The sequence below is a fragment of the Eschrichtius robustus genome, chromosome 9 (assembly GCF_028021215.1).
Source record: "Eschrichtius robustus isolate mEscRob2 chromosome 9, mEscRob2.pri, whole genome shotgun sequence".
NCBI classification, from domain to species: Eukaryota; Metazoa; Chordata; class Mammalia; order Artiodactyla; family Eschrichtiidae; genus Eschrichtius; species Eschrichtius robustus.
This window is the reverse complement of record NC_090832.1, coordinates 52443414-52467616: the sequence shown is the minus strand read 5'-3', so window position 1 is coordinate 52467616 and position 24203 is coordinate 52443414. Positions and strand designations below refer to the sequence as shown.

General features: G+C 44.7%; 1 protein-coding gene across 3 annotated transcripts in view; it reads right to left on the bottom strand.

The window, feature by feature from the left end:
* Positions 1-24203, bottom strand: part of SCML4 (Scm polycomb group protein like 4) — a 58813-nt gene that overhangs the window by 11211 nt on the left and 23399 nt on the right. The window contains exons 4-6 of one of the 3 annotated variants that reach the window (XM_068551223.1): positions 22915-23046; positions 20873-21067; positions 536-826 (exon numbers count right to left, since the gene is read on the bottom strand). In XM_068551223.1, the coding sequence (XP_068407324.1) occupies positions 536-826; positions 20873-21067; positions 22915-23046 (618 nt within the window). Of the gene's footprint in view, positions 1-535; positions 827-11406; positions 11528-20872; positions 21068-22914; positions 23047-24203 lie in introns of those variants that run through there. The other 2 variants (XM_068551225.1, XM_068551226.1) reach the window with 2 other exon arrangements.

Sequence of the window (24203 nt, the reverse complement as noted above, 5' to 3'; positions counted from 1 at the left end):
CAGATTCCCCCAGAGTTAAGTTTGGTAAAATGGCCAGCTCTTGCCAATGAAACGTGAGTAGAAGCGATGGGCATCACTTCCAGGCTCTAGGGAAACACGTTCATCTTCCTCGTTTGTTCTTTCCCTTTCTATCACTAGATGCATGGGGCATGGAGGCCATAGGGGACAGGAGAGCCATGAAATGGACAGATCCTGGGTCCCTGAGTTGGGATACACACACCAACTAGGAACACCCACTTTGGACTCCTGGATAAAAAACTTCTATTGTATTTGAGCCACTGTACATTTTGGATTCTACTTATTCCTACAGCCTAACTTACTCTAATACACCATTTTCTTTGCTTATGGTCAAAGGTTGAAGTCAGCTGCCCTCAAGAACAACAAAAATCCATGAAGGGATTTGTGGAAACTACTAATTTCCCAGTGTTGCTGTGTTCAAACCACCACAGTCCCCCGGTCTCCCTACATTTGGTGGTCCCAGGGCAAGGGCAGAGGAGGTTAGGTCATGGGGAAGCCAGTGCACGCATTACATTACCACATTTGTTTCCTTCAAGAGAGGTCCCGTTTCTCTTGGGGCTGGAGCCAGGGGGCCTCAGCCCAGGTGCTGAGGGGCCTCCAGAGGACATGGGGCTGGTATGGGGACCACCGACTGTGGTGGCTGAGCCTCCCCCAAGGTGGCCATCTCCAGAGTTCTGCCTCTTGCAGTACAACGAAGAGGAGGTGGGCAGGGAGCCCCTGTGGCTAAAGGCGGAGGAGGAGGAGTCCACGCTGTAGCGGTTCATGCTCGCAGGGTTCACCAGGCACTCCTCAGTGATGACCGTTTTTGCTAAGCAAGAAGGCAGGGCAGAGAAGCAGAGATCAGAGAGCAGTTCAAGAAGACACCTGGTGCTGAGTCTTGGAAAACCTTTCCCCAGCAGCACAGGTGCCACTGTCTGTGGGGATGGCAGATGAGAAGGAGTGGATACCGTGGCATAATCCCAAATAGCTCACCTCTCAGCAGATTGACACCTCACCAACGAAGCATATTTTAGTAGGGATTGGGACATGTGACCCTCCATGTTCTGAGGAAAATGTGATTATCTTGGTTATTGATGACTTGTAAATAAAATTCAAACAAAGGTCTTTCTCCCTCCATGGCTCTGCTCCTCCAGGAGTTTCTGCCAGCTTGTCAGAATATCCCTGCTCCCTCTTCTCTTGCCCATCACCACTGCCTCCCGCACCTGGCCCATGATTCCTGGGAGAGATCAAGCCAGAGTCACAGTGTCCCAGAGCTAGGAGTAACAACTTTGGCCTGGGTTCTTTTTTTTTTTAACATCTTTATTGGAGTATAATTGCTTTACAATGTTGTGTTAGTTTCTGCTTTATAACAAAGTGAATCAGCTATATGTATACATATATCCCCATATCCCCTCCCTCTTGCGTCTCCCTCCCACCCTCCCTATCCCACCCCTCCAGGTGGTCACAAAGCACCGAGCTGATGTCCCCGTGTGATGCAGCTGCTTCCCACTAGCTGTCTATATTACATGTGGTTGTGTGTACATGTCAATGCTACTCTCTCACTTCGTCCCAGCTTACCCTTCCCCCTCTCCTTGTCCTCATGTCCATTATCTACATCTGCGTCTTTATTCCTGTTCTGCCCCTAGGTTCATCAGAACCTTTTTTTTTTTTGGATTCCATTTATATGTGTTAGCATCCAGTATTTGTTTTTCTCTTTCTGACTTACTTCACTCTGTATGACAGACTCTAGGTCCATCCACCTCACTACAAATAACTCAATTTCATTTCTTTTTATGGCTGAGTAATATTCCATTGTATATATGTGCCACATCTTTATCCATTCATCTGTCGATGGATGCTTAGGTTGCTTCAACGTCCTGGCTATTGTAAATAGTGCTGCAATGAACATTGTGGTACATGACTCTTTTTGAATTATGGTTTTCTCAGGGTATATGCCCAGTAGTGGGATTGCTGGGTCATATGGTAGTTCTATTTTTAGTTTTTTAAGGAACCTCCATACTGTTCTCCATAGCGGCTGTATCAATTTACATTCCCACCGACAGTGCAAGAGGGTTCCCTTTTCTCCATACCCTCGCCAGCATTTATTGTTTGTAGATTTTTTGATGATTGGCCTGGGTTCTGACACAGGTGTGACGGTGCTTCCTCCCCACACTTTTAGTTCCAGTACACACAAGGGCACTAACCTTCCACCAAAGCTAACAAACTAGGGACACAAATGCTGATCTGGATGGCCCCATGGTCCTCCCCAAACCCTGCAGATGAGAGAGAAAGAACCAATCTAAAGCGCAGGGGGAGTAGAGGACCTGGAGACTCTGCCAACCTCATCGTCAGCTCCCCCACCCAAGTAGATCAGGACTTTCTACACTTTTAAAGCTCATTCTTGCAGCCTGTTGAACTCTGAGAGCTATACCTGTGGCCAAATGGTGTGGGGTGTTTTGCTTTGCTTTGTTTTGAAGAACAAAGTCCAGAGGGATTATAGGGATAGAAAGAGGAAGAAAAATATTCTAGTAATTCCTTTTCTTCAGTCCCTCCCACCCCAGACAAGATCATATCTATCTAGCCCCATCAACAATCATCTATATACTACACATGATCAAACCAGATATAGACATCCCCAAAGGCATTAGAATAACAAAAACCAAGGGATCCTCCAATGTTGGCAATGAGTAAACACATTTGGGCCACAAGATCCAGATGTCTTCTTCACGTATGGATTCCTCGCACAACGTAGGTATTGAAAGATTAAGAATTGATTTTATTAGGGGAACTAGCAGGTCTTCTCACAGACGGGGATGCATATGGAGCTTGCCTGGAAATAAAAACCATTGCATATGGAATGCAGCGAAAGCAGTGCCTTGAGAAAATTTGTAACTGTAAATACTTATATTTAAAAAGAAGAACATTCTCAAATTAATAACCTAATCTTCCTCATTAAGATACTGGGGGGAAAAGGGCAAACTAAACTTAAAGCAAGCAGAAGGAAGAAAATAATAAAGATTAGAGTGAAAATTAATTAAATAGAGAATAGAAAAATAGAGAAAATCAAAGAAACCAAAAGCTGGCTCTTTGAAAAGATCAACAAAATTGGCGAACTTTTAGCTAGATTGGCCAAGAAAAAAAGAGAGGAGACTCAAATTACTAGAATCAGAAATGAAAGAGATGACATTATCACCAATCTCACAGAAATAAAATGGATTATTAAGAAATATTACAAACAATTCTATGCCAATCAATTAGGTAACTTAGAAGAAATGGACAAACTACCAAAACTGACAAAAAGAAATAGACAATCTGAATAGACCTATAACAATTAAAGAGATTAAATTAGTAATCAAAAAACAAAGAAATCCCAGGCTCAGATGGCTTCATAGGTGAATTCTACCAAGTATTTAAAGAAAAATTAAAACCAATTCTTCACAAATTCTTCCAAAAAGTAAAAAACGAGTGCTATGGACTGAATTGTGTCCCCCTCAAATGTTCATATGTTGAAGCCCTAGCCCCCACTGCAACTATATTTGGAGAGAGGGTCCATAAGGAGGAAATAGAGGTTAAGTAAGGCCTTAAGGGTAAGACCTCAACCTGATAGAACTGGTTAAAAAGAAAGTACTGACAAGAAGAGGAAGAGACATGAGAGAGCTCTCTCCCTCTTCACACACATGCACAGAGAAGAGGCAATGTGAAGACACAGAGAGAAAGTGGCTGTCCACTAGCCAGGAAGAGAAGTATCACCAGAAACTAACCCTGATGACACCTTGATCTCAGACTTCTGGCCTCTAGAATTGTGAGAAAATAAATTCTGTTGTTAAAGCTACCTAGTATGTGGTATTCTGTTATGGCAGCCAGGCAGACTAATATAAGGAGGGAATACTTCCCAACTCATTCTATGAGAACACTAATACCCTGATACCAAAACTAGACAAAGTCATCACAAGAAAATTACAGACCAACGTCTCATTAATATGGATGCAAAAATTCTCAACAACATACTAGCAAAACAAATCCTTAACATACAAAATGACTTATACATCATGATCCAGTAGGATTTGTTTCAGGAATGCAGGGTTGGTTTAACATCTGAAAATCAATTAATGTAATATGTGATATCGACAGAATAAAAAACAAAGATCATGTGATTATCTCAATAGATGCAGAAAAAGCATTTGACAAACTCCAACATTGTTTCATGAGAAAAACACTCAACACACTAGGAATAGAAGGGAACTTCCTCAAGCTGAAAAAGGGCATCCACAAAAAAACCTACACTTAACATCATAGTTAATGGCGAAAGACTGGATGCTTTTCTTCCTAAGATCAGGAACAACACAAAGATGTCTCTATTCTTGCTACTTCTATTCAACATTGTATTGGAGGTTCCAGCCAGGGCAAGTAGGTAAGAAAAAGAAAAGGCATCTAATTTGGGAAGGAAGAAGTAAAACTATCTCTTGTATGTAAAAAATTCTAAGGAACCCAATAAAACACTTTTATTAATTGAAATTAATAAATGAATTCAGTAAAGTTACAGGATACAAAATTAATATGCAAATATCAATTGTACTTTTATACATTTGCATTAAACAATATGAAAATGAAATTGGGGAAAGAATTCAATTTATAATAGTATTAAAAAGAATAAAATACTGAGGAATAAATTTAACAAAAGAAGTATAAAACTTATGCTCTAAAAACTACAAAACATTATTGAAAGAAATTAAAGAAGATCTAAATACTTAATTGGAAAAAATTCCATGTTTATGAATCAGAAGACTTAATATTATTAAGATGGTAATACACCCTAAATTCATCTATGGATTGAATGCAATTCTTGTCAGAATCTCAGCTGACTTCTTTTGTAGAAATTGACAAGCTGATTCTAAAACTCATATGGATTTTCAAGGAACCATAAATAGCCAAAACAATCATGGAAAAAGAAGAACAAAGTAGAGTAGTCACGCTTCCCAATTTCAAAATTTACTACAAAGCAATGGTAACAAAGACAGTGTGGTATTGACTTAAGGAGAGACATATAGAACAATGGAATAGAGTTGAGAGTCCAGAAATAAACCTATGTGTCATGTTCAACTGATTTTCAATGAAGGTGCCAAGATCATTCAATAGGAAAAGAATAGTCTTTTCAACAACTGATGCTTGGACAACTGGATATCCACATGCAAAACAATGAAGTTGGACCCTTACTTCATACCATACACAAAAATTAACTTGAAATGGATCAAAGACCTAAATGTAAGAGCAAAAACTTATAAAACTCTTAGAAGGAAATATAGGGGTAAATCTTTATGACCTTGGGTTTGACTAGGTATTATTAGATTTGACACCAAAGGCATGAGCAACAAAAGAAAAAATAGACATATTGAATTTATCAAAATTTAAAACTTTTGCATTTTGAAAGACACCATCAAGAAAGTGAAAAGATAACCCACAGAACGGGAGAAATTACTTGCAAATCATACCTCTGATAAAGAATTCATATCCAGAGTATATTAAAAAAACTCTTACAACTCAACAATCAAAAGACAAATAACCCAATTTTAAAATGGGCTTGAATGGACATTTTCCCAAAGAAGATAGACAGATGGCCAATAAGCACACAAAAACTTGTTCTAAATCATTAGTCATTGGGGAATGCAAATCAAAACCACAATGAGGTACCACTTCACACTCACTAGGATGCTTATAATCAAAAAGTCAGATGATAGTAAGTGTTGGTGATACTGTAGAGAAATTGGAAACCTCACACACTGCTGGTGGGAATGTAAAATGATGCAGCCTCTTTGGAAAACAGTCTGGCTCTTCCTCAAATGGTTAAAAATAAATTCACCATACAACCCAGCAATTCTACTACTAGGTGTGTGTGTATGTATGTGTGTGTATAAATATATATATATATTCCCAAGAGAAATGAAATTTCCACATAAAAATTTTTATATGAATGTTTACAGAAACACTATTCTTAATAGCCAAAATGTGGATACAACTCAAAAAGCTATCAACTGATGAATATATAAACAAAACATGGTATATGCATACAATGGAATAATTTCAGGCATAAAAAGGAATGAAGTACTGATCCATGCTACAGTGAGAGTGAGCCTTGAAATGTTACGCTAAGTAAAGAAACTGGGCCACAAAAGACCACATATTAAATGATTCCATTTGTATGAAATGTCCAGGATAGGCAAATCTATAGAGACAAAAGTAAATTAGTGGTTGCTCAGGATTTGGAGGTTGGGGGAACCGGGGGTCCTAGCTAAAGAGTGTATGGTGTCTGAGGTGTTGAAAACTTTCTACAATTGACTGGGGTGATAGTTGCACATACATTAAAAACCATTGAATAATACACTTTAAATGGGTGAATTGTATGATATATGAATTATATCTCCATAAAGCTGTTTTTAAAAACTCATTGCAGAGTCCCAGTGTTTGGCTGTGAACACATTCTTGACAGTGTTGTACAGTCAAGTCCAACACTGCTTTGGCCACTTGGACACAGGGAAGCTGAGCAGCAAAGGGTAGGCATGCATGCTCTGTGCCTCATCCTTTGTGGCTAATGCAGTGCTGAACGATGTCTTCAGGAACCTGGAACTCTGCACCTTCCCCTAGATGGCCTCTATTGCATCTTCCCTCCTGGTCAGAAGACATCAGCAGGAAGGACCTGGCTATGGAGCCAGATACTAGGCTGCTTCTTGAATGGAGCGAGGAAGAGGAAGACTAACATTTTTTGAGCACCTGCTATGGGCCAGCACATTCCAAGCCAGTGAGCAGGAAGCCTGCCATTATATTCCCTTCATTGAAAAGTTTTCATAGTCTGGGATACTAATCCTTTTTGTGTCCCCAGTGTCTGGCATGGTGCTTGGCATTCAGAAGGTGCTCAGTAAATATTAAGTAGACATTTGGGCAGTAAGACTGCTGTTACACAGAAGACGTGTTAAAATTCAGATTATAAAGAACTAAATATAAATTCTTCATGTAGATGCACAGTAAACAATGAAAAAATCTAACTAAAACATTTATTCTGTTTATTAAATATTTTAAATCCAAATTAAATATGCCTATGAAAGTCTGATAGTCTAAGGTAGAGAATGCAGATAATTCACCAATCTGCACTACAGCTGGAAAATAGAGATGCAGATGGAATACTGTTCTCCTATGACAACATGTGGAAATGGGGAACAAGGGAATATGGACCTTATTGGTTTAAAAACTGCTGACAACCATGGGGTGAGATCAAAGGTAATAAAAGCCAGCTTCTGGGCTATGATCCAAATGAATTCATCAGAAAGTAAAACCGACTTGAGAGAGCGTCAAGCAATAGCCCTCTACTCAGCAAAGGATGTGACAGTGATTCCAAAGGCGGCCAGGTGGACAGCCATGGAAACAGATCACTAAGCCCCAGCCGTGGTCCTACACAGCCTGTAGCTCCCAGGAAGCCTGGGAGTGATTAGCACGTTCAGGTGCACACATCAGGGTGCCATTCAGAATTGACGAGATGCATCTGCTCAAACCCGATTAACACAGCCTTTTCCTCACCTTTATAAATAGGGGTGCTGACACTTACATCATACCTGAGTGTAAAAATGACTGATACAATGAAGGCCATCATCATTCAACCACAGGACTGAAAAGGACCTTCACAGAGCACCCGACTCAGCATTTCCCCGAGTGTTAAAATGTGTCAACAGTATGGAGGTTCCTTAAAAAACTAAAAATAGAACTACCATACGACCCAGCAATCCCACTACTGGGCATATACCCTGAGAAAACCATAATTCAAACAGAGTCATGTACCAAAATGTTCATTGCAGCTCTATTTACAATAGCCAGGACATGGAAGCAACCTAAGTGTCCATCATTGGATGAATGGATAAAGAAGATGTGGCACATATATACAATGGAATATTACTCAGCCATAAAAAGAAATGAAATTGAGTTATTTGTAGTGAGGTGGATGGAGTTAGAGTCTGTCATACAGAGTGAAGTAAGTCAGAAAGAGAAAAACAAATACAGTATGCTAACACATATATATGGAATCAAAGGGAAAAAAAAAAAAAAGGTCATGAAGAACCTAGTGGCAAGACGGGAATAAAGACACAGACCTACTAGAGAATGGACTTGAGGATATGGGGGGGGGAAGGGTAAGATGTGACAAAGAGAGAGAGTGGCATGGACATATATACACTACCAAACGTAAAATAGATAGCTAGTGGGAAGCAACCGCATAGCACAGGGAGATCAGCTCTGTGCTTTGTGACCACCTAGAGGGGTGGGATAGGGAGGGAGGGAGGGAGGGTGGGAGGGAGATGCAAGAGGGAAGAGATATGGGAACATACGTATATGTATAACTGATTCACTTTGTTATAAAGCAGAAACTAACACACCATTGTAAAGCAATTATACTCCAATAAAGATGTTAAAAAAAAAAAAAATGTGTCCCGCTGGCCCAGCAGGGGATGATTCTTGGCGGTACTTAGGTGTATTAGTTTCATAAGGCTGCAGAAATTACCACAGATTTGGTGACTTAAAACAACAGAAATATATTCTCTCTCACTTCTGGAGGCTACAAGTCTGAAATCAAGGTGTTGTCAGGGCCATGCTCTCTGCAGTTTCTAGAAGATCCTTTTTTGCCTCCACCTGCTTCTGGTGATAGTCAATGATCCGTGGTGTTCCTTGGCTGCAGACACACCACTCTAATCTCTGCCTCTGTGGTCACATGGCATTCTCCCTTTGTGTCTGTGTCTGTGCCCAAATTTCCCTCTTATAAGGACATCAGTCGTTGGATTAGCGCCCGTAATCCAGTGTGACCTCAACTTGATTACCTCTGCAAAGACCCTATTTTCAAAGAAGGTCCCTTTCACAGGTACCTGCGGTTAGGACTTGAACATGTATCTTTTTGGAAGACACAAAAACAGGTGAACGTTATTTTATTATAGTCATATATTTTAGTGCACAGCAATAAAATATAGTTAGCTCATCAAACTATGATTTCACTGATAAGGTATCACTGCTTAAGATGACTAAAGGCTACGGTTAAAAGAAATGAATCCATTTAAAGGAATATCTTGAGTAAACACTTCTATAGGTTTTAGTCAGACATAGCAAAAATTGTGAAGGTGGTAAATTAATGGTGGGATGCCTTGAGCTTGCCCCAAATTCTCTCTTCAGGCAGGGTGGTATTTGGAGCGGAAAATAAAGTAAATAACTGAGCCTCTTATTTAAAAGCTTCCCAAAAGAGATCTTACAATCTCCTCACAGTTAGGTCATTATGCCACAAACCTCATTGCCTGAAACTTCTTCCTTACACCTAACCCCAATTCCTCTTGCTTCAGTTAAAAGGATGACTGCTGGGTACCTACCCTTTATACTATTAAAACCATTAAGTCATCCAACATACAGGTAAGATGAATTTAATAAAGTGTGGCTCGTGAATTCTTTGCTACCCAAAACCACTATTTAAAGTTGGTAAAAAAAAAAAAAAAAAAGGACCAAATCTCCTTGGAGAGAGAACTACACTTTTCAAGCAGTTTTGTGGCTGACTGGTGAGTGAACACCAGATGGGGCCAGCAGACCTGGGATCATCTGCGGAGAGTGCCCTGCGTGGATCTGATTCCCGCACACAGACTTGTGGTAAACCACAGGGCTGACAGATTAAGACGTTCCCAGTCTTTTTTCCTGGATTCTTAGAAAATCACTTCTCATCTGAAATGAGCTACCTTGTCACCCTGGCACCTCTCATTAAACAAGAGGATCCAGCCCAGCCTCTATTTAAGGCCGTTTCATCGCTGTGCACACCAGCTCAGCAAAGCAGGGTAAACAAGAGGCATTTTATGTGCTTCGCTTCTATAACCTCCTGCCTCTATCCAAGACACTAAGGATGCCACTTATAAATCATTAAATCTTTCCTCCAGAAAAAGGATTAATCTGCTTTCATACGATCACAAGAGCATGCTTAAATAGAAAGGCACAGACACAAATGGCACATTCAAAGAAGGCTGCCACGTTTTCAAGGTTTGGTGTCTTAGGAACATTCAAAAGAGGCTAACGTGCCTTTTTCACCATAGCTAATCTGCTTGTGGACTATGGTTTCCCCAGCTGCTACGTATAAAGCCTGCCCATTAGGCTAAAAAATACTCTAGAAGACTTCAAACCCACTCAAGCCTCAAAGGATACCCCTTTGCTCCTGAACCTGAACCAGGTCTAAGCCTCCTTGTTTGGAGAACAAAGCTCTAGGGTCTGAGTCAGGAGCGTGTGGACTCCTCCCTCCACCCACACCCCTGCAGAGGCCTGGGGGACGCCCAGCACAGCCCATCCTGCTGCGGTTCTGGAGGGTCAGCTGAGCACCTGGAAAGTGCAGAAACTCCAAAGAGAAGCAGGAAGAGGCAGAGGGACAGGAAGGAGAAAGCCAAGAGCCAGAGAGAGAAAGAGAAAGTCCCAAAGCAGCGACAGCAGCCCAGGGAGGAAAGAGGGGCCCACATGGATGAGACTCCAGACCTGCTGACCTGAGGTTTAGTTCAGGGGGTGCTGGCCCCTTTTCAGGTAGGACACAAGAGCCAACTGCTCACAGTTAAGTGAGCTTGGACTATTTAATTTATTTAAAGAATTTTAAAAGGCCCTTTACTTGGATTCTCTAACCAAATGAAGCCCTGAAAAGCGACAACACCACCGTCTGCAAAATTATTCTCAAGTAATCTCTCTGCAATAATAACCCTACATCCCAGAGTCTCAGACACTGTTCTTCCCAGCACTAAACAGTTCTCTCTCTCTCTCTCTCTCATACACACACACACACACACACACACACACACACACACACACACACTCACCTTCCACTCCCCTTTCCTCACATCAGTCACAACTTCCCAGCTGAAGGAGCAGCCGCACAGAGTGAACCCTTTCTACAATCAGCTCTGCTACCTTCCCCCAGGCTGAAAGCCATTGCCTCTCCTGGGATTGATTGCCAGCGGGTCTGCCCAGCCCAGCAGGCCACGTGACCCTGCCCAGGCTGACAAGAAGGTCAGACCACTGGACCAGTGTCCAGAGGGCTCCGTGTGTGAGCGCCTTGGCTCTGCTGTTTAAAGAGATAGCGGCACCACGGGTCCCTAGCCCTGAACCCCAGATGAGAAAAGGAAGTAACAGAGTCGGCCTGATAACACCGCCACGTGAATAACCGTGCAATAACTATTCCCCTCTACTTAATCAGGTGCCACCACCTAAGGAGCACAGCCAGTGAGTTCTGGAATGCAGGGAAAGAGACCTGCAAGGAGAGAAGCAGAAAGAGGAAGCGGGGCAGGAGGGAGAAGGGCCAGGAGACACTAGCAGGTCCCCGTAGAGCAGCCCCTCCCCTGCTCAGAGCCGGACCTGGGCTTCACTTCCTACCTGGAGTGGCCGGGTCTCCGCCACCAGGCAGCCGCACGCACGCTTCTCGCCAGCACCGCCGCCAGCGCCCAGCGCGTGCTCGGCTGTGGGCGGCAGGGAGGCCCTCGGCGGGACTCCTCGGTGTCCGAAACCAGCGGATCTCCTCTCTGCCCTCCCGCCGCCTTTCACTGCGGTTCTCGTGGAGGTCTGCAGGTTTCCTTCGCTCCGGCTCGGTCCCGCCCCTTGTTCTGGCTCAGATAAGCTCATCACGTTCTCCCTTAGGGCCCCCTGTGGCCTCTTGTCCCAGCCTTCCTGGTTCAAAGGGCACCAGGCCACACCACCTATGAGGCTCAGCCTTTCGTTCGCTTCAATTAAATTTTCCATTAACTTGGTCTCTGGCCAGTATAGATTTTCTCTTCAAGCTCGTCTCTAAGTTCAGATCACTCAGCCCTCAGAATCAACCTTATAACTCCCCTTGGGTCCATTTAAGTACATTTATATTTTCCCCCTGACACCTGAACTTCTTTAGTCCTTTCCAATGTTGCTGGTTTGTCTGAGACTTTGTCTTTAAGATTTAAGATTTCCTCTTGTGCAAATTTTGCCCGAAGGCAATTTTGCCCAGTGTCAGCCGTTTGAGAATAGTGGATGCCCTTTCAGTCTCCAGAGGGGAGCAGGTTCCCTAACCACCATCTCTGTGGTCTTTTCTTTGCGGCTTGGCCAAGCCTCTACCCCGAGGCTTAAGGGAATGAATTCCCAGAAGGCGGGGGAGGGTGAGAGCGTGGGACCTCCCACAGTCAAGCTCTGTTTCCTCAATAGCCCCCGGCTCTTTTTGGTCTTTCTTAGAACTCTGGGGAAATTTAAAGTGACCCTTAATCAGGAAAATGTTGGAGTCCCTGGAATAGAGAACACCATATCTCTTTTGGTTCTAAATGGACATCTTAATTTTTAGGGAGGCTTTCCTGTATTTCTCAAGTGGGTGAAGCAGGCTGCCATGTTGTGAGAAGCTCTGTGGAGAGGCCTATATGGCAAGGAACCAATGGCTCGCGGGAAATGGAATCCCGCCAACAACCATATGAATGAGCTAGGAAGTAGATCCTGCCCTAGTTGAACTCTGGGATGCTTGCAGCCTTGTGAAAGACCCAGAGCCAGGGGACCAAGTTAAGCTGCACCTGAATTCCTGAGTCACAGAAACTGTGAGATAATAAATGTTATTTTAAGCCACTAGGTTTTGGGGTAATTTGTCACACAGCAATAGATAAATAATACAGGTGGGAAAGGGGAATTTGTTTCATTCCTCTTGACTCTGCATACCTAGGTTGGAAGTTGTAACTATTAATTCGGTAGCAGCTAGGATGTATCTGCTATAGAATATCTAATTCTCTGTCAGGAAGTTTATGGGATTTTTTTTTTTCCCCAAAATCAAAGGGTTTGCTACTTATGTCTGAGACCCAGAAACTACCAACTAATAGGAGAAAGCTCATGGAGTTTATCTTAGAAGGCTACTGGTTTCCAGAGTTGCTTCAATTCCTCTTGGCATGGTTTGCCAATTTAACCCTAGTTCTGATGCACGGTCAGTAGATACTGGTGTGGATAACCTGCAGATATTACCTTAGGACCCACCACAGGGGCTCAGGGTATTAGTCCAGAGGAGCAGCCCAAAGGATAGAGAATCCAATTACAGCTCCTCTGGGCCCTGGAGATTTTGGGATGGCCAAATCTCATATACTTGATCCTTTGTTTCCATCAGTCCTTGTGCTTTCTGTGTTCTGATGTATAAACCAGAGACCTTGGTCACCATCTCCTTGGATCTCCGTAGAGACCTTGCCCATTCCCTACGTCTACTCTTCCATCAAGGCAGGAGCCTCTTTGGACAGGCCTGCCAGAGACACAGAGGGCCTTCCGCACCTGGCTCAGCTGTCCCCAGCATCGTCCCCAGTCCAAGAGTGGCTCATGGGGGAATGATGGGTAGGGGTGTCACATGAAGGACAGTTTCATGGAACAAAGGGGAAGATTTCCAGTAGATTTCTTTATTTGAAGAGAGGCATGGGGCAGGGGCAGGGGTGTCTTTCAGAGATTTCCTGAGACCAGCCTTGTAGGAAGAAAGAGCTCATACCGCCTATTTTTTGGCAGCCTCTTTTTCTCCTCCACACTCCCTCCTAGAAGGAGCTCTCCCAAACAGTAGAAAGCCTACTGGGGATTTACCACCATCATCATTCTGCTCCTCAAGTCTTTGGTGTTGGCATCTTTAATCCACAAAATGACTTTATTTGTGATCTTGGACAAGAGGAGCGTTATCTTCATTTCTTTTTGTTCCATTTTAATGTATATACTTTCTATTAAAATATTACCAAATTGGTCACCATGATTCAATAGTAGCCTATTTATCCCATATTTCAAGTACCTTGGGAGGTTCCAACAACTTAATTGGAACACTCATTCATTCATTCATTCATTCATTCATTTAACCAATAATTATTGAATCCTGCGCTTCCTCAATATCTACAGGATTCAAAAGAGAACCAAAGCATTACAGCGCAAAGGGATCCAATAAATTACTGAGCATTGTGAAAATCTATTTCAAATTCTACAAAACCCAGTGTTTTCCTTAGTGGTTACATTTTTCCCTTTTAGCTCAATGTTTTAAAATAGGTACAGATATTATACTTTAATGAATGATATCACTGAAAGGATGATAAATAGCTTTTCCTAAATGAACTCATATTGGCACACAGGCAGAGCTAAGATCAGGAATTCTACACTGGCAAACACTCCCTATTCCATGCTGTAAGAGCTCTGGCTGGGCTTCTCCTGGACCCATCTGTCCGAAAATATAGGAAGGCCTTTTATATTTGCTGCCGAACTTGCGGACATTCTTCTTTTCACCTTTCCATCAAAACTTTCTGCAAAGATTCTTAAGAACTGAGCTTGACACTGATACTTTGTTCTCCTTCCAAATGACCCCCTTTCCAATGCATGGCTTGAGAACCCGATGGCTCATTTTGTTCACATGGCCCGTGGCTATGACAGGGTGAACATAGCTCTGCAATATTCTTATCATTGGCCTGCACATGCCTTCCTTCATTTCTTTTTTCCCCCCATCATTTCATATATTATTTAAAATACCAGGTCAAACCACACCTAGTGTCGGTGGAGTAGGCCACTTTGTGTGGGTTTTGTAGGGATGAGAAAGTTCTCCTGGTGTCTAGGATGATAGGCTCTGCCTGTCCTGTGGATGTCGTCTAGCAACGATGTAGCTAGGGCACAAGGATAAGGATGAGACACTCCTTGGGGCCAAGATATTAACCAGAAGGAGAAAAGATAATTGATGTCCCTGGAGTGCAGTTTCTGCCTAGATTTTGCTAAGTGGGCATTTGTGCTTGTTTCGTTCTTTTACATCTTTTCTAGAAGAAGTGACACAGGGGTACCACAAGCCACTTGTGAACATCCATTTTGTGTGGTCAGGCTTCTGAGCCAGGGAACAGGACACACACACACACCCCAGCAAGTGTTGGGTAATGGGGCCCTACCGATAGGCTTGGGAGGAAAAGCAAAGGGCCAGGGAGGAGAAGACCTAGGCTCAGCTTCCACCCTGCTGCTGCCTTTCTGTGTGGCTCTGAACCAGTGGCCTCAGCTCTGCAGGTATCACACGTAGAGGGAGCTCAGAAAACGTTTACCAACTGATCATGTGGATAGTTCTGTATGATGGAACTCATGCCACTTGATAAGCTCTATTTCCTTTTAGAAATAAACAACCTTTTGGAAAGAGAGATATTCTCTGGATAGTCATTCTCTGTAGAGCTATTACATTAGACAAATTTGTAGTTTAACAAGGAAGCAGATTTGATTTCTAGATGGCTGGCTATGAAGTTTCAACCATTCAACCACAGCAGAATGTACCGTGCGTGTCTGCTACTCCAGTAGTTTTCCGGTGCCTGGCTCCAAGACCACCAGCCAAGGAAGAAAACATCAAGTCTCAAGAATAAATGTCCTTTCTCATCTCCCACCCCCACCGTCTGTGTATCAAAAAAAGCTACTCAACAAAAAGTAAACAATTTGTTCCCATCATGTCAAACCTTCAAAAGGCAGGAAACCAATCACTAAACTAGATCTTGCAAAAGAGTTCAGCTATCACATTTGTGGTTTCCAGAGAAGATCTCCCCAACGCTTGGTGAGCAGACAGTTTGTTCTGTTGTGTCCCATAGAATTCGAAACAGTAAATATTTACTGTGGACTTGTTACGTCTCAGGCTCTGCTGGGGACTGCACGTCCCTGCCCTCAAGTCTACCTAGCAGGGAGATGAGGTCTGGACCCAGATTCTAGCAGTATAAGGCAGGGAGGGTATGTAAACAAGGGTCTGAGAGAACAGATCCCTGGGGTCTTCTAGGAATTCAGGGAAGCTTAGAGGGCAACAGAGACCCTGCTGCCCGTGGTGGTCAGGCCGCACCGAGAAATTTGCCCGTCATCATTCTTTCCTTTCTTTTACTCTCTTCCCCAGCACTGCAAACCTCCTCTTTCTCACCTGGATTTGCACATGTGCCACCTTGCCTGACTACTCTGCCCCCTCACGCCCCTCTCTTCTTCTCCAGCCCACAAACACCTCCACGGGGCACCAGATCATCCTCAGCAGCAATGCTTTTACAGGTTTGGCACCATCCTAGCACAGATAGACTTATTTTACTGAAAACCTGAAATAAATTTACCTCTGGGAGCAGGACTCCGTCAGCACACACTTTCTTGTTCAGAGTGTGGTCCCCAACCAGCAGCAGCACGGACATCACCTGGGAGCCTGTTAGAAACCAGACTCTCAGGCCCCACTCCAGCCCTCCTGAGCCAGAATCCACATTTTATCAAGATGCCTGGGTGGTACCAGGGCATATTAAAGTTTGAGAAGCACTGGCTAAAGCTTACTTATAATTGAGACCTTTTTTTTTTTCAACATTCAAAGATAAGGTAAAATTTCCCCATGATCATCTCAGGACTTCTGACAGAACCACAAATGTTATCAAATCCATGTTTTTGCTTCCATTCTCCTAAAGCATCCAGGGAACTGCCCTTCTCTGAAAACATGAATATTTGGCTGTCAGTTAATAGATTTGGAGGAAAATGACTAAAATTCTTGGTCTCAAGCCAAGAACTCTACCTTCCAGATTGAATTCAGGCAGCTGAGTGGGTCTGAAGCCCGGTTTTCCCTGAATTCAGGAGAAACATCATTTGGTGACAGAGTGTATCTTTCAAAGGTCTGAGGAAGAGATTTGGAAGAAGCCCTCTCTCTGCTCTAATGTGAGCCCTTCTGTCTCGGTATCCTCATCTTCCCCTTTGGGGGACCCCTCCCCAGGGCTCCTGGGGCCTCTCACCTCCTGCTGTCCGCGGCCTTCCTCTGCCACCTCCAGCCGTGACTCTCAGCTTGGAAGGTACCAGAGAGGACATCTTGCTCTTCCTCCTCTGGGCTGCCAGAGTTCACCCTAATGGCCCTGACACGTGGACACCTGCACTTGGCACCAGTAATGAGGAGATCTCTCCATCCAAGCAGCTCCTTCTACTTCTGAATGGCTTTGACTTTTCAAAGTTCTTTACAATGTCAACCCCACCTGACTCCTGAGGGAGCTGTCTTCTGAGAGTTCCACCTGGTTAGTCAGCTGCCAAGTCCTCTACGTGGGAGGGTATTCCTGAAACCCAGGCTTCTCCAACTTTAACGTGTCTTCAAAACACCGGGGACCTGTTGTGAAGGAGTGAGGGAGGGCCACTGGCTTTTCCTTTCTCAGGTTATGACAGTGCTCCTGACCAGAGTTTGAGTGGCAAGACATGAGGTTTAATTAAATCTATCTTCAGGGCCACGGAGAACAGATCCACATGACCTGCTGTCATATCCTGGAACAGAAAATTGTGTCTTCCCCAAATCAACCATTTTTTAATATAGTTCCTTATGTGTCATGGTTTTGCATTTTCTTATTGTCTGATTAACTGTCTTTTGGAAATGTCCTAATGAGTGTTGACAAACCCTCTAACTGTGTGGCACCAAACCTGGAACACTCCAGCTTTGACTGAACAACCTTGGGGCAGAGCAGGATCTGGTTCAAATGAGTTCAAGACTGTACGAGCTTGTTTAGGAACGACGTGGTCCTACGGATGGATATGAAGCCTGAAATCAATGAAGACCTCCATCCCTTCGCTTATAAATGCACCTGCCTTTCTTGCCACAATCGTGGGAAAGTGGGTAATAAACTAATTCCTCATCCAAGGTAATAATAACTTGATATGTTATCCTTTAAGGGAACTTTGACAAGGCAATCCTAAAGAGGCAATGTCTTAGTCTAAAGGCAAACTCTTTAGTGGTGTCATCCTAGGCCCCATGGCAGACGGGTAGGAGAGATGTGTGCCAGGGGGCTGCTCAAAGCTTACCGTGCCGTAGCTGCTTCCTCCACCCTCCCTGGGGCCCCAGACACAAGAAACACACAGCGCTTGGTTCTGTAGCACCCAGGGCATTGGGAACAATTTCCACAAGAACTGGAGCAATTCATTTTTTCAGAGCAGCCACAGGCTGGGGAAGGGCTCATGAAGACAACTGGAGTCATTACTTCCAAAGCCAAGCCAACTAGGAAAGAAACCAGCTTGCAGGCAGAAATACCGGCCTCAGCCAAGGGAAGAAGTGAGGCGGCTACACTACACTTTTCCCAGGAAAAAGACAGTAACTTCACTCAGCATGGTGAGCTTGGAAGGAGAAAGAATAAGGTGGAAACCAAGGCAAAGGTTTCCTCAATGATCACTTAAGGAAAGCTGAAGAGGGGTTCCTGGGACAGGAAGTTAAAATGAAACTATTTTAGTTTCAGTTTTGCTGAAGCTGCAAGACAATAGTCTCCCCATACCAGAGTGAAGTGTGGAGATCTAGCAGAAAGAGGTGGTGGGAAGCCAGTTTTACATGTGTAGATGACCACCCACATGCAGCCTGCAAAAGAAATTGTAGAGGTTGAAAAGCAGGTTGAATAGAAGATGAACTGTGGAGAGAACTGCCCCATGTGTTCTAAGAGCTTCAGTGTGGCCGTGTGAATAGCTTGATATCTGTCCCTGGAGCTCAAGAGACACAATGGATTATTGCTTGATTTCCATGAGAAACCAAAAAGTCTGGCTGCTGTGATGGCAGGACAAAGGAGAGGTGCCTGCTGAGATCAGCCTGCATGCCCTGAGTTTGTTTGGGCAAAGGATGTTTCTAAGGGACCAGATGCGGGCCATCAGAAGAGAGATCTGAAGTGAGATTATCTTAGATCCTTTCCATAGGACTGTCTGGAGGCACAAGGGGGCCTCAGCAGAAAGAAGCTAGAGATGTACCCACGGATGCCTTGAGGCTGTGGGAAGAATTGTTAAGTGACCAGCCAGAGAAGAGTTACCTTTGTCCATGTCAAGGAACGTGCAGATGAGAGATGGTAGGATCACCAAAGGACCCATGCAAGAGCCCACAGGATGCAGAATCAGCTTGAAACACCTGCCAGAACCAGGGAGCCTGATGCCAGCTCACAGCGGGATTAGTCAAGTAAAAACTCTCCTACCTCTTGCCTCCCCTCCTTCCCTCACTCTGTTCAGGAAGGATTGGGAATCATTGCTAGCTCGATAAGGAAGGGGCAAAAACATGGGGTTGGGCAGGAGGTGGAGAGAAGCCAACCATGCCCTCCTTTACTGCTGCAGGCAACTGGCCTGAAGCAGGGCTGAGCTGGGAATGGGGAGTAGTTCCATCTTTGAGTGAAATTTAAAGTTTGATGATCACACTGACCTGGACATATTATTTACTGGACAATGTTTTGTTATCTGAAAGGAGCCAGAAAAGTCACAAGATTTGCCCTGAATTTCATCCCTGGACAGGGAAGAAGTGGTCTCCCAGGAGACTTTCATTTAAAGGAGAATGGGAGACATGCATTATGTGGCTTTATGATTATGTCCATGGGTCATTGCTTGGTCAATGTAACAATGACTTTAGGGTGTGCGAAGTGAAAACAGATCATCATCTGCTATTTTCATTGTAAGATACGTTAGCTTTACAATATGTTTCTGAGTCAACTAAGGTTTACAGGAGAGGCCAGATTCATAGACTGTCAGAACCAGAACATTATACATGAGCAACTCAGCCCATCATTTCACACAGGAAACTGAGGTCCAGAGACATGAGAAGACTTCCCCAAGCTCACACATATAGAGGCATCAAGAAAAACACAGAAGTATATAGCATCTGCTCACACAGACTATATTTAATTAGGTACATTTCTTTGTAAAGGCCAGATTTCTTCCTGTCTCCCAGGTCTCTGAGAGTTTAAAGTAAAATTGTAGACAAGGCTTTTGACAGGATGTGAGAAAAATCTATGCTTAGAATCTAACTTTATCCTTCCCTGATGTTCTCCTAGGCTTAAAACATAGCCACTCCTATTATAAGTATCCTTTTGTTGAATGCTCTAAGCCTGTCTGTGAGCACATACCTGCAAATGTAAGTTTTTCATTATTCATACTGGTCACTCAATACCTCAAAAACTTTCCTAAGCTCACAGACGTATTTGCCTTATTCCAAGACAGGGTCTCACATGGTGCTTGGAACAGAAAAGGGTTCAGCAAGTGTTTGCAGAATGACATAATGGCTAGATTCCATTTCACTGTCTATGTGTTCTTTATGTATCAACAACACTGCTTCCAGAGAAAGAAAAAAAGGCAACATGCCTGTTCATCCTTGGGAACCTGGAATCTAGAACCTGGACTCATGTTCAACTCCTTGCAAATCCATAACTCAGGGCCGCTAAGTGGGGAAGGAAGGAGCAGCCCATTGGGCAGACAATGGTGTGGCAAGTTTGCCCATGTGGCCTTGCTGCCCTTCCCACTGGCCAGTTCCCTATGCTGAGCTATTCTGGGGCTGGTGATACAAAAGGCATTCAGCCCCTGGGTCACTTTCTATCCTGTGATGAGAGAGAAACACTCTCACTGGAGGACATATGTGATTTATGGGCAGGTCAAATTCCTGCCAGGATAGACACTCTGTTACACATTTTATTGACCTGGATAGGAATCTGAGGCCCCCAGACAGGACCAACGTAATCAATTCTTTAGCCCTTGTTTCTTCAGGATTTCTTTGTTCCTGAGGCTAGTAGTCCTTCAATTACTCAACGATGATGAATAAATGCCCAAGAGTCTTAATTAGAAGAGAGGAAAAAAAATCACTCATTGCTTGTGATGCGGTCTCATTGTCTAAATTCTAATAACATAGGCCTAGAAGCTATAATGTCAGCTCTCAGTAGCTGGAGCCATCTCTTCCCACTGCAGCCTGGGCAGGGACCATCGGGGGTGTCCTTGGTCCTGGTCAGCCTTGACTCTTCCCCGGGTGCCCAGAGGAGCAGCCCATGAGCTTCCAGCAGCAGAGCTCCCAGGAGCCCCCTCAGTGGCAGCCTCACCTGCCCCAGGAGGGCGGGGACACCTGGAACCACCTGCAGGCCCAGGAAGACAGACGCGCAAACCCTACCTGACTCCATCCTGTCTTCCTGGCTCTCAGGGGTTTCCTCGGAGGCGCTGGTGCCCCTGGGGAACGGCTGGTGGCTGAAGAGGTCGTCACACAGGAGGCTTCGGCACAGCTTGGCAAGGAAGCGGAGGACGTACCCGATGCTGTTCACCACGGGCAGACTCCGCAGGTGCTGCTTCCCATCAAAGGACGCGGAGACTGGAAGAGCACAGAGACAGCGACTCAGAGCGGGACTCTGGGAAAGCCGTCAGCCCATCAGCCCTGGGGAAGAGGTTTTGGTTTGTTCAGTTTTGTTTTGTTTTTAACTAAGCTGTATTTGGATTTCACCTGTTTTTTCACTAATGTCCTATTTCAGTTCCAGGATCTCATTCAGGAGACCACATCGGGTGTAGCTGTTGTGTGAGCTCGGTCTCCTCGGGTCTGTGACTGTTTCACAGTCTTTTCTTGTTTTTCATGATCTTGACAGTCTTGAAGAGTACTGGTCAGGTATTTTGGAAAACGTCCCTCGATCTGGTTTGTCTGATGTTTGTCTTACGATTTTACTGGGGTCATGGGTTTTTGAGGAGGAAGACCACAGAGGCAGTGGGGGGTGGTACATGATAGCCACAGTTCATCACTGGGATGTTAACCTTTATCTCCTGGCCAAGACAGCGTTTGCCACATTTCTCCCCTGTATTCTTCATATTCTGTTCCTGGGAAATAAGTCACAAGGTCCTACCCACAGTTAAGGGCAGTGGAGGGATTAAGCTTTACCTCCTGGAGAGGGAAGAGTCTCTATATCATTTGGAATTCTTCTATAAAGGAAGACTTGTCCCATTTCCTCCATTTATTTATTTGTTTATTCATTAATATCAGTGCACACTCAATATATTTATTCTGGGGGAATTCCCTGGCAGTCCAGTGGTTGGGACTCAGCGCTCTCACTGCTGAGGGCCTGGGTTCGGTCCCTGGTTGGGGAACTAAGATCCCACAGGCCACGTGGTGTGGCCAAAAATAAATAAATAAATAAATAAAAGTTTAAAAAATATATATTTATTTTGTGTTGTGGGTTGTCCAATACTATATTATGTATCTTATTGCTAAATTATTCCAATGTTTGTCTTTGGCATCTTTCAGATTGACTCCTGTGTCCCTATGACATACCCTCATTTTTTTAAGCAACTCTAGATAGATAGATCTAGATCAATAGGTAGGTCTAGATAGATACGTCTAGATCTAGACATATAGGTATATTCAAATAAACCTGAGTTCATATTGAGGTCCCCAACTCTAACGCAGCACCACAGTGTTCAGGGTGCATTCAGCCTTCTGGGGAGGAGTCTTTATAAAAGAACAATAATGTCTCCACAGTGATGCTAGATCAAACTCAGTTTCTCTAGGGTGACCAGAATTTAGAAGAAACACCGGGTTCTTCCAGCCCAGAGCATGTTGCTTTCTGTAATCCCCCTCACAGCCCTCTGCTGCTGCATGAAGCTCGCACGGCAGCCCCAGGGTGCAGAACACGTGAGAAGATCCCCAGCAGGACATTCTGCTCCCACCCGGGCTCTGCCCTCAGCACCAGCACCTGGAGGGCAGCCTGGATCCTTATACTATATCTCTCAAAGGCTAGCACACTGTAAGGGCTGCGGCAGGGCGACCAGAGCTAGTTTTGATTTCAGAACTAAAACACAAACAACAAAAAAACTCCACACCCATTTAAATTAGAAATCAAAACAATCTATTTCTTTTGTGTAGCTTTTTATAGTTTGACAAGAGCTTTCACACCTATCACCTCATTTAGGCCTTCTGACTGTCCTGTGAGGACAGTGGAGAAAAAGTTATGACTCCATAATACGGATGAGGAAACTGAGGAGAAGGCCTAGAGTGGTTTTTTCCAGCTCATGAGGCCTGTAAGTGGCACTTGCCTGTCACTTTAATACTCCAGGTGACTCAGATTAGGAGAGCCAGCAAAGAGCTGCTTAGATGCTCAGTAAGGGGGTCATCCTGGCCACTCAAACACTCTGGAAATTCCCTCGTAGGTGGGCACTGCTGCTTGCCTCCGATACCTTGAAAGAGTGGGTGTGCTGGAAACTGAACCCACAGCAGGAAGGTCTGGGTCATCAGGCCTGTGCCATAAATCAGTGTGTATACATTCCCAGAGGTGCCTGGATGGTCACATAGTAGGAAAATTCCACCTCCTGGAAGCAGACATGGAATTTGTGAGATCACAAAATCTACCCCTCTGGGAGAGTGTGACTAAGGCAGAGCGTCCCAACAGGTGTGCTAGGAATGGGTCATGGGTACTGAGATACTATTCCCCCTCAGCCTTCGGGGTGGCCCAAGGCCCAGCCACAGCAGGTTAAATTCCCTTAGCCCATGGTGCCAGCACCAGTGTCGCCATTTTCTACATGTTGTGCCATGGGGATGTTTAGAAAGCAGTGCCCTAAGGATCAGGTTCTAGGTGGAGAGTGGGAGAGTCTGACTATTCCTCCTTGAGTCCCTCCCTAAACCACCTTGGGGCTATTGCCACCTTGCTGGGCTGCCACATCACCATCAGAAACGTGAAAGCCCACCTTGCCACCTCACAACCTCAAGGCGGTGGCATGAGGAGGCCCCTCAGCGCTACTGCATTCTCCATGACCAAGTCCTCAGCTCTGGCCTTCCTGGGAATCCCTCAGCCAAGGGAAACTTGGCAGGGCTCTGCCCGCTCATGCATTGGTGCCAGGCACTGCAGAGCCTCCTCCCCAGCACCGAGGCCCCTGAGGCCACAGAAAAGCTGAGCAGGAGAGCAGGGAGAACGGGGTCAGCTCTCCCAGCTTGGGGGGCAGGGGCCACAAAGAACTCAGATGGGATTCGCTCAAGAGGGGGGACACAACGGTACAGGAGGAGCTTTCTCTTAGCACTCGGTCTGCGTCTTGAGCCCTGCTGTTTAGCAAGGAAAAGGACAAGGCCTTCAACCTCAGAGGGCAGCCCAGGATCAAGAACCTGGCTCTCAGACAGAAACCAGGAGAAGAACAGCCAAGGAGCTCTCAGAGGCCTGACAGCAGGACTCTCCTCCTGGCCTCTCTTGGTGCAGTACTTCTTTGTCCTGTCTCTGCCCACATCTGCTGAAGTCTCTTAAAAGTCACCCTGGGTCAGACACATGCACCCAGACCTTGCCAAGTTCTATTTTAATCAATTACCAGCAAGTCAGACCCAGCTTCCTGCTCAGAGGGAGCTCCAGAAGGAGGGCTGAATCAATCAGAGCCGGTGAAGCGGTGTTGGAAAATCTCCCCATCTGCAAGCCCTCGGGATCAATCTGGAGTTAAATAAAACACTTATGCTTTGGTTTTTCAGGACGCAGCCACATTAAAGG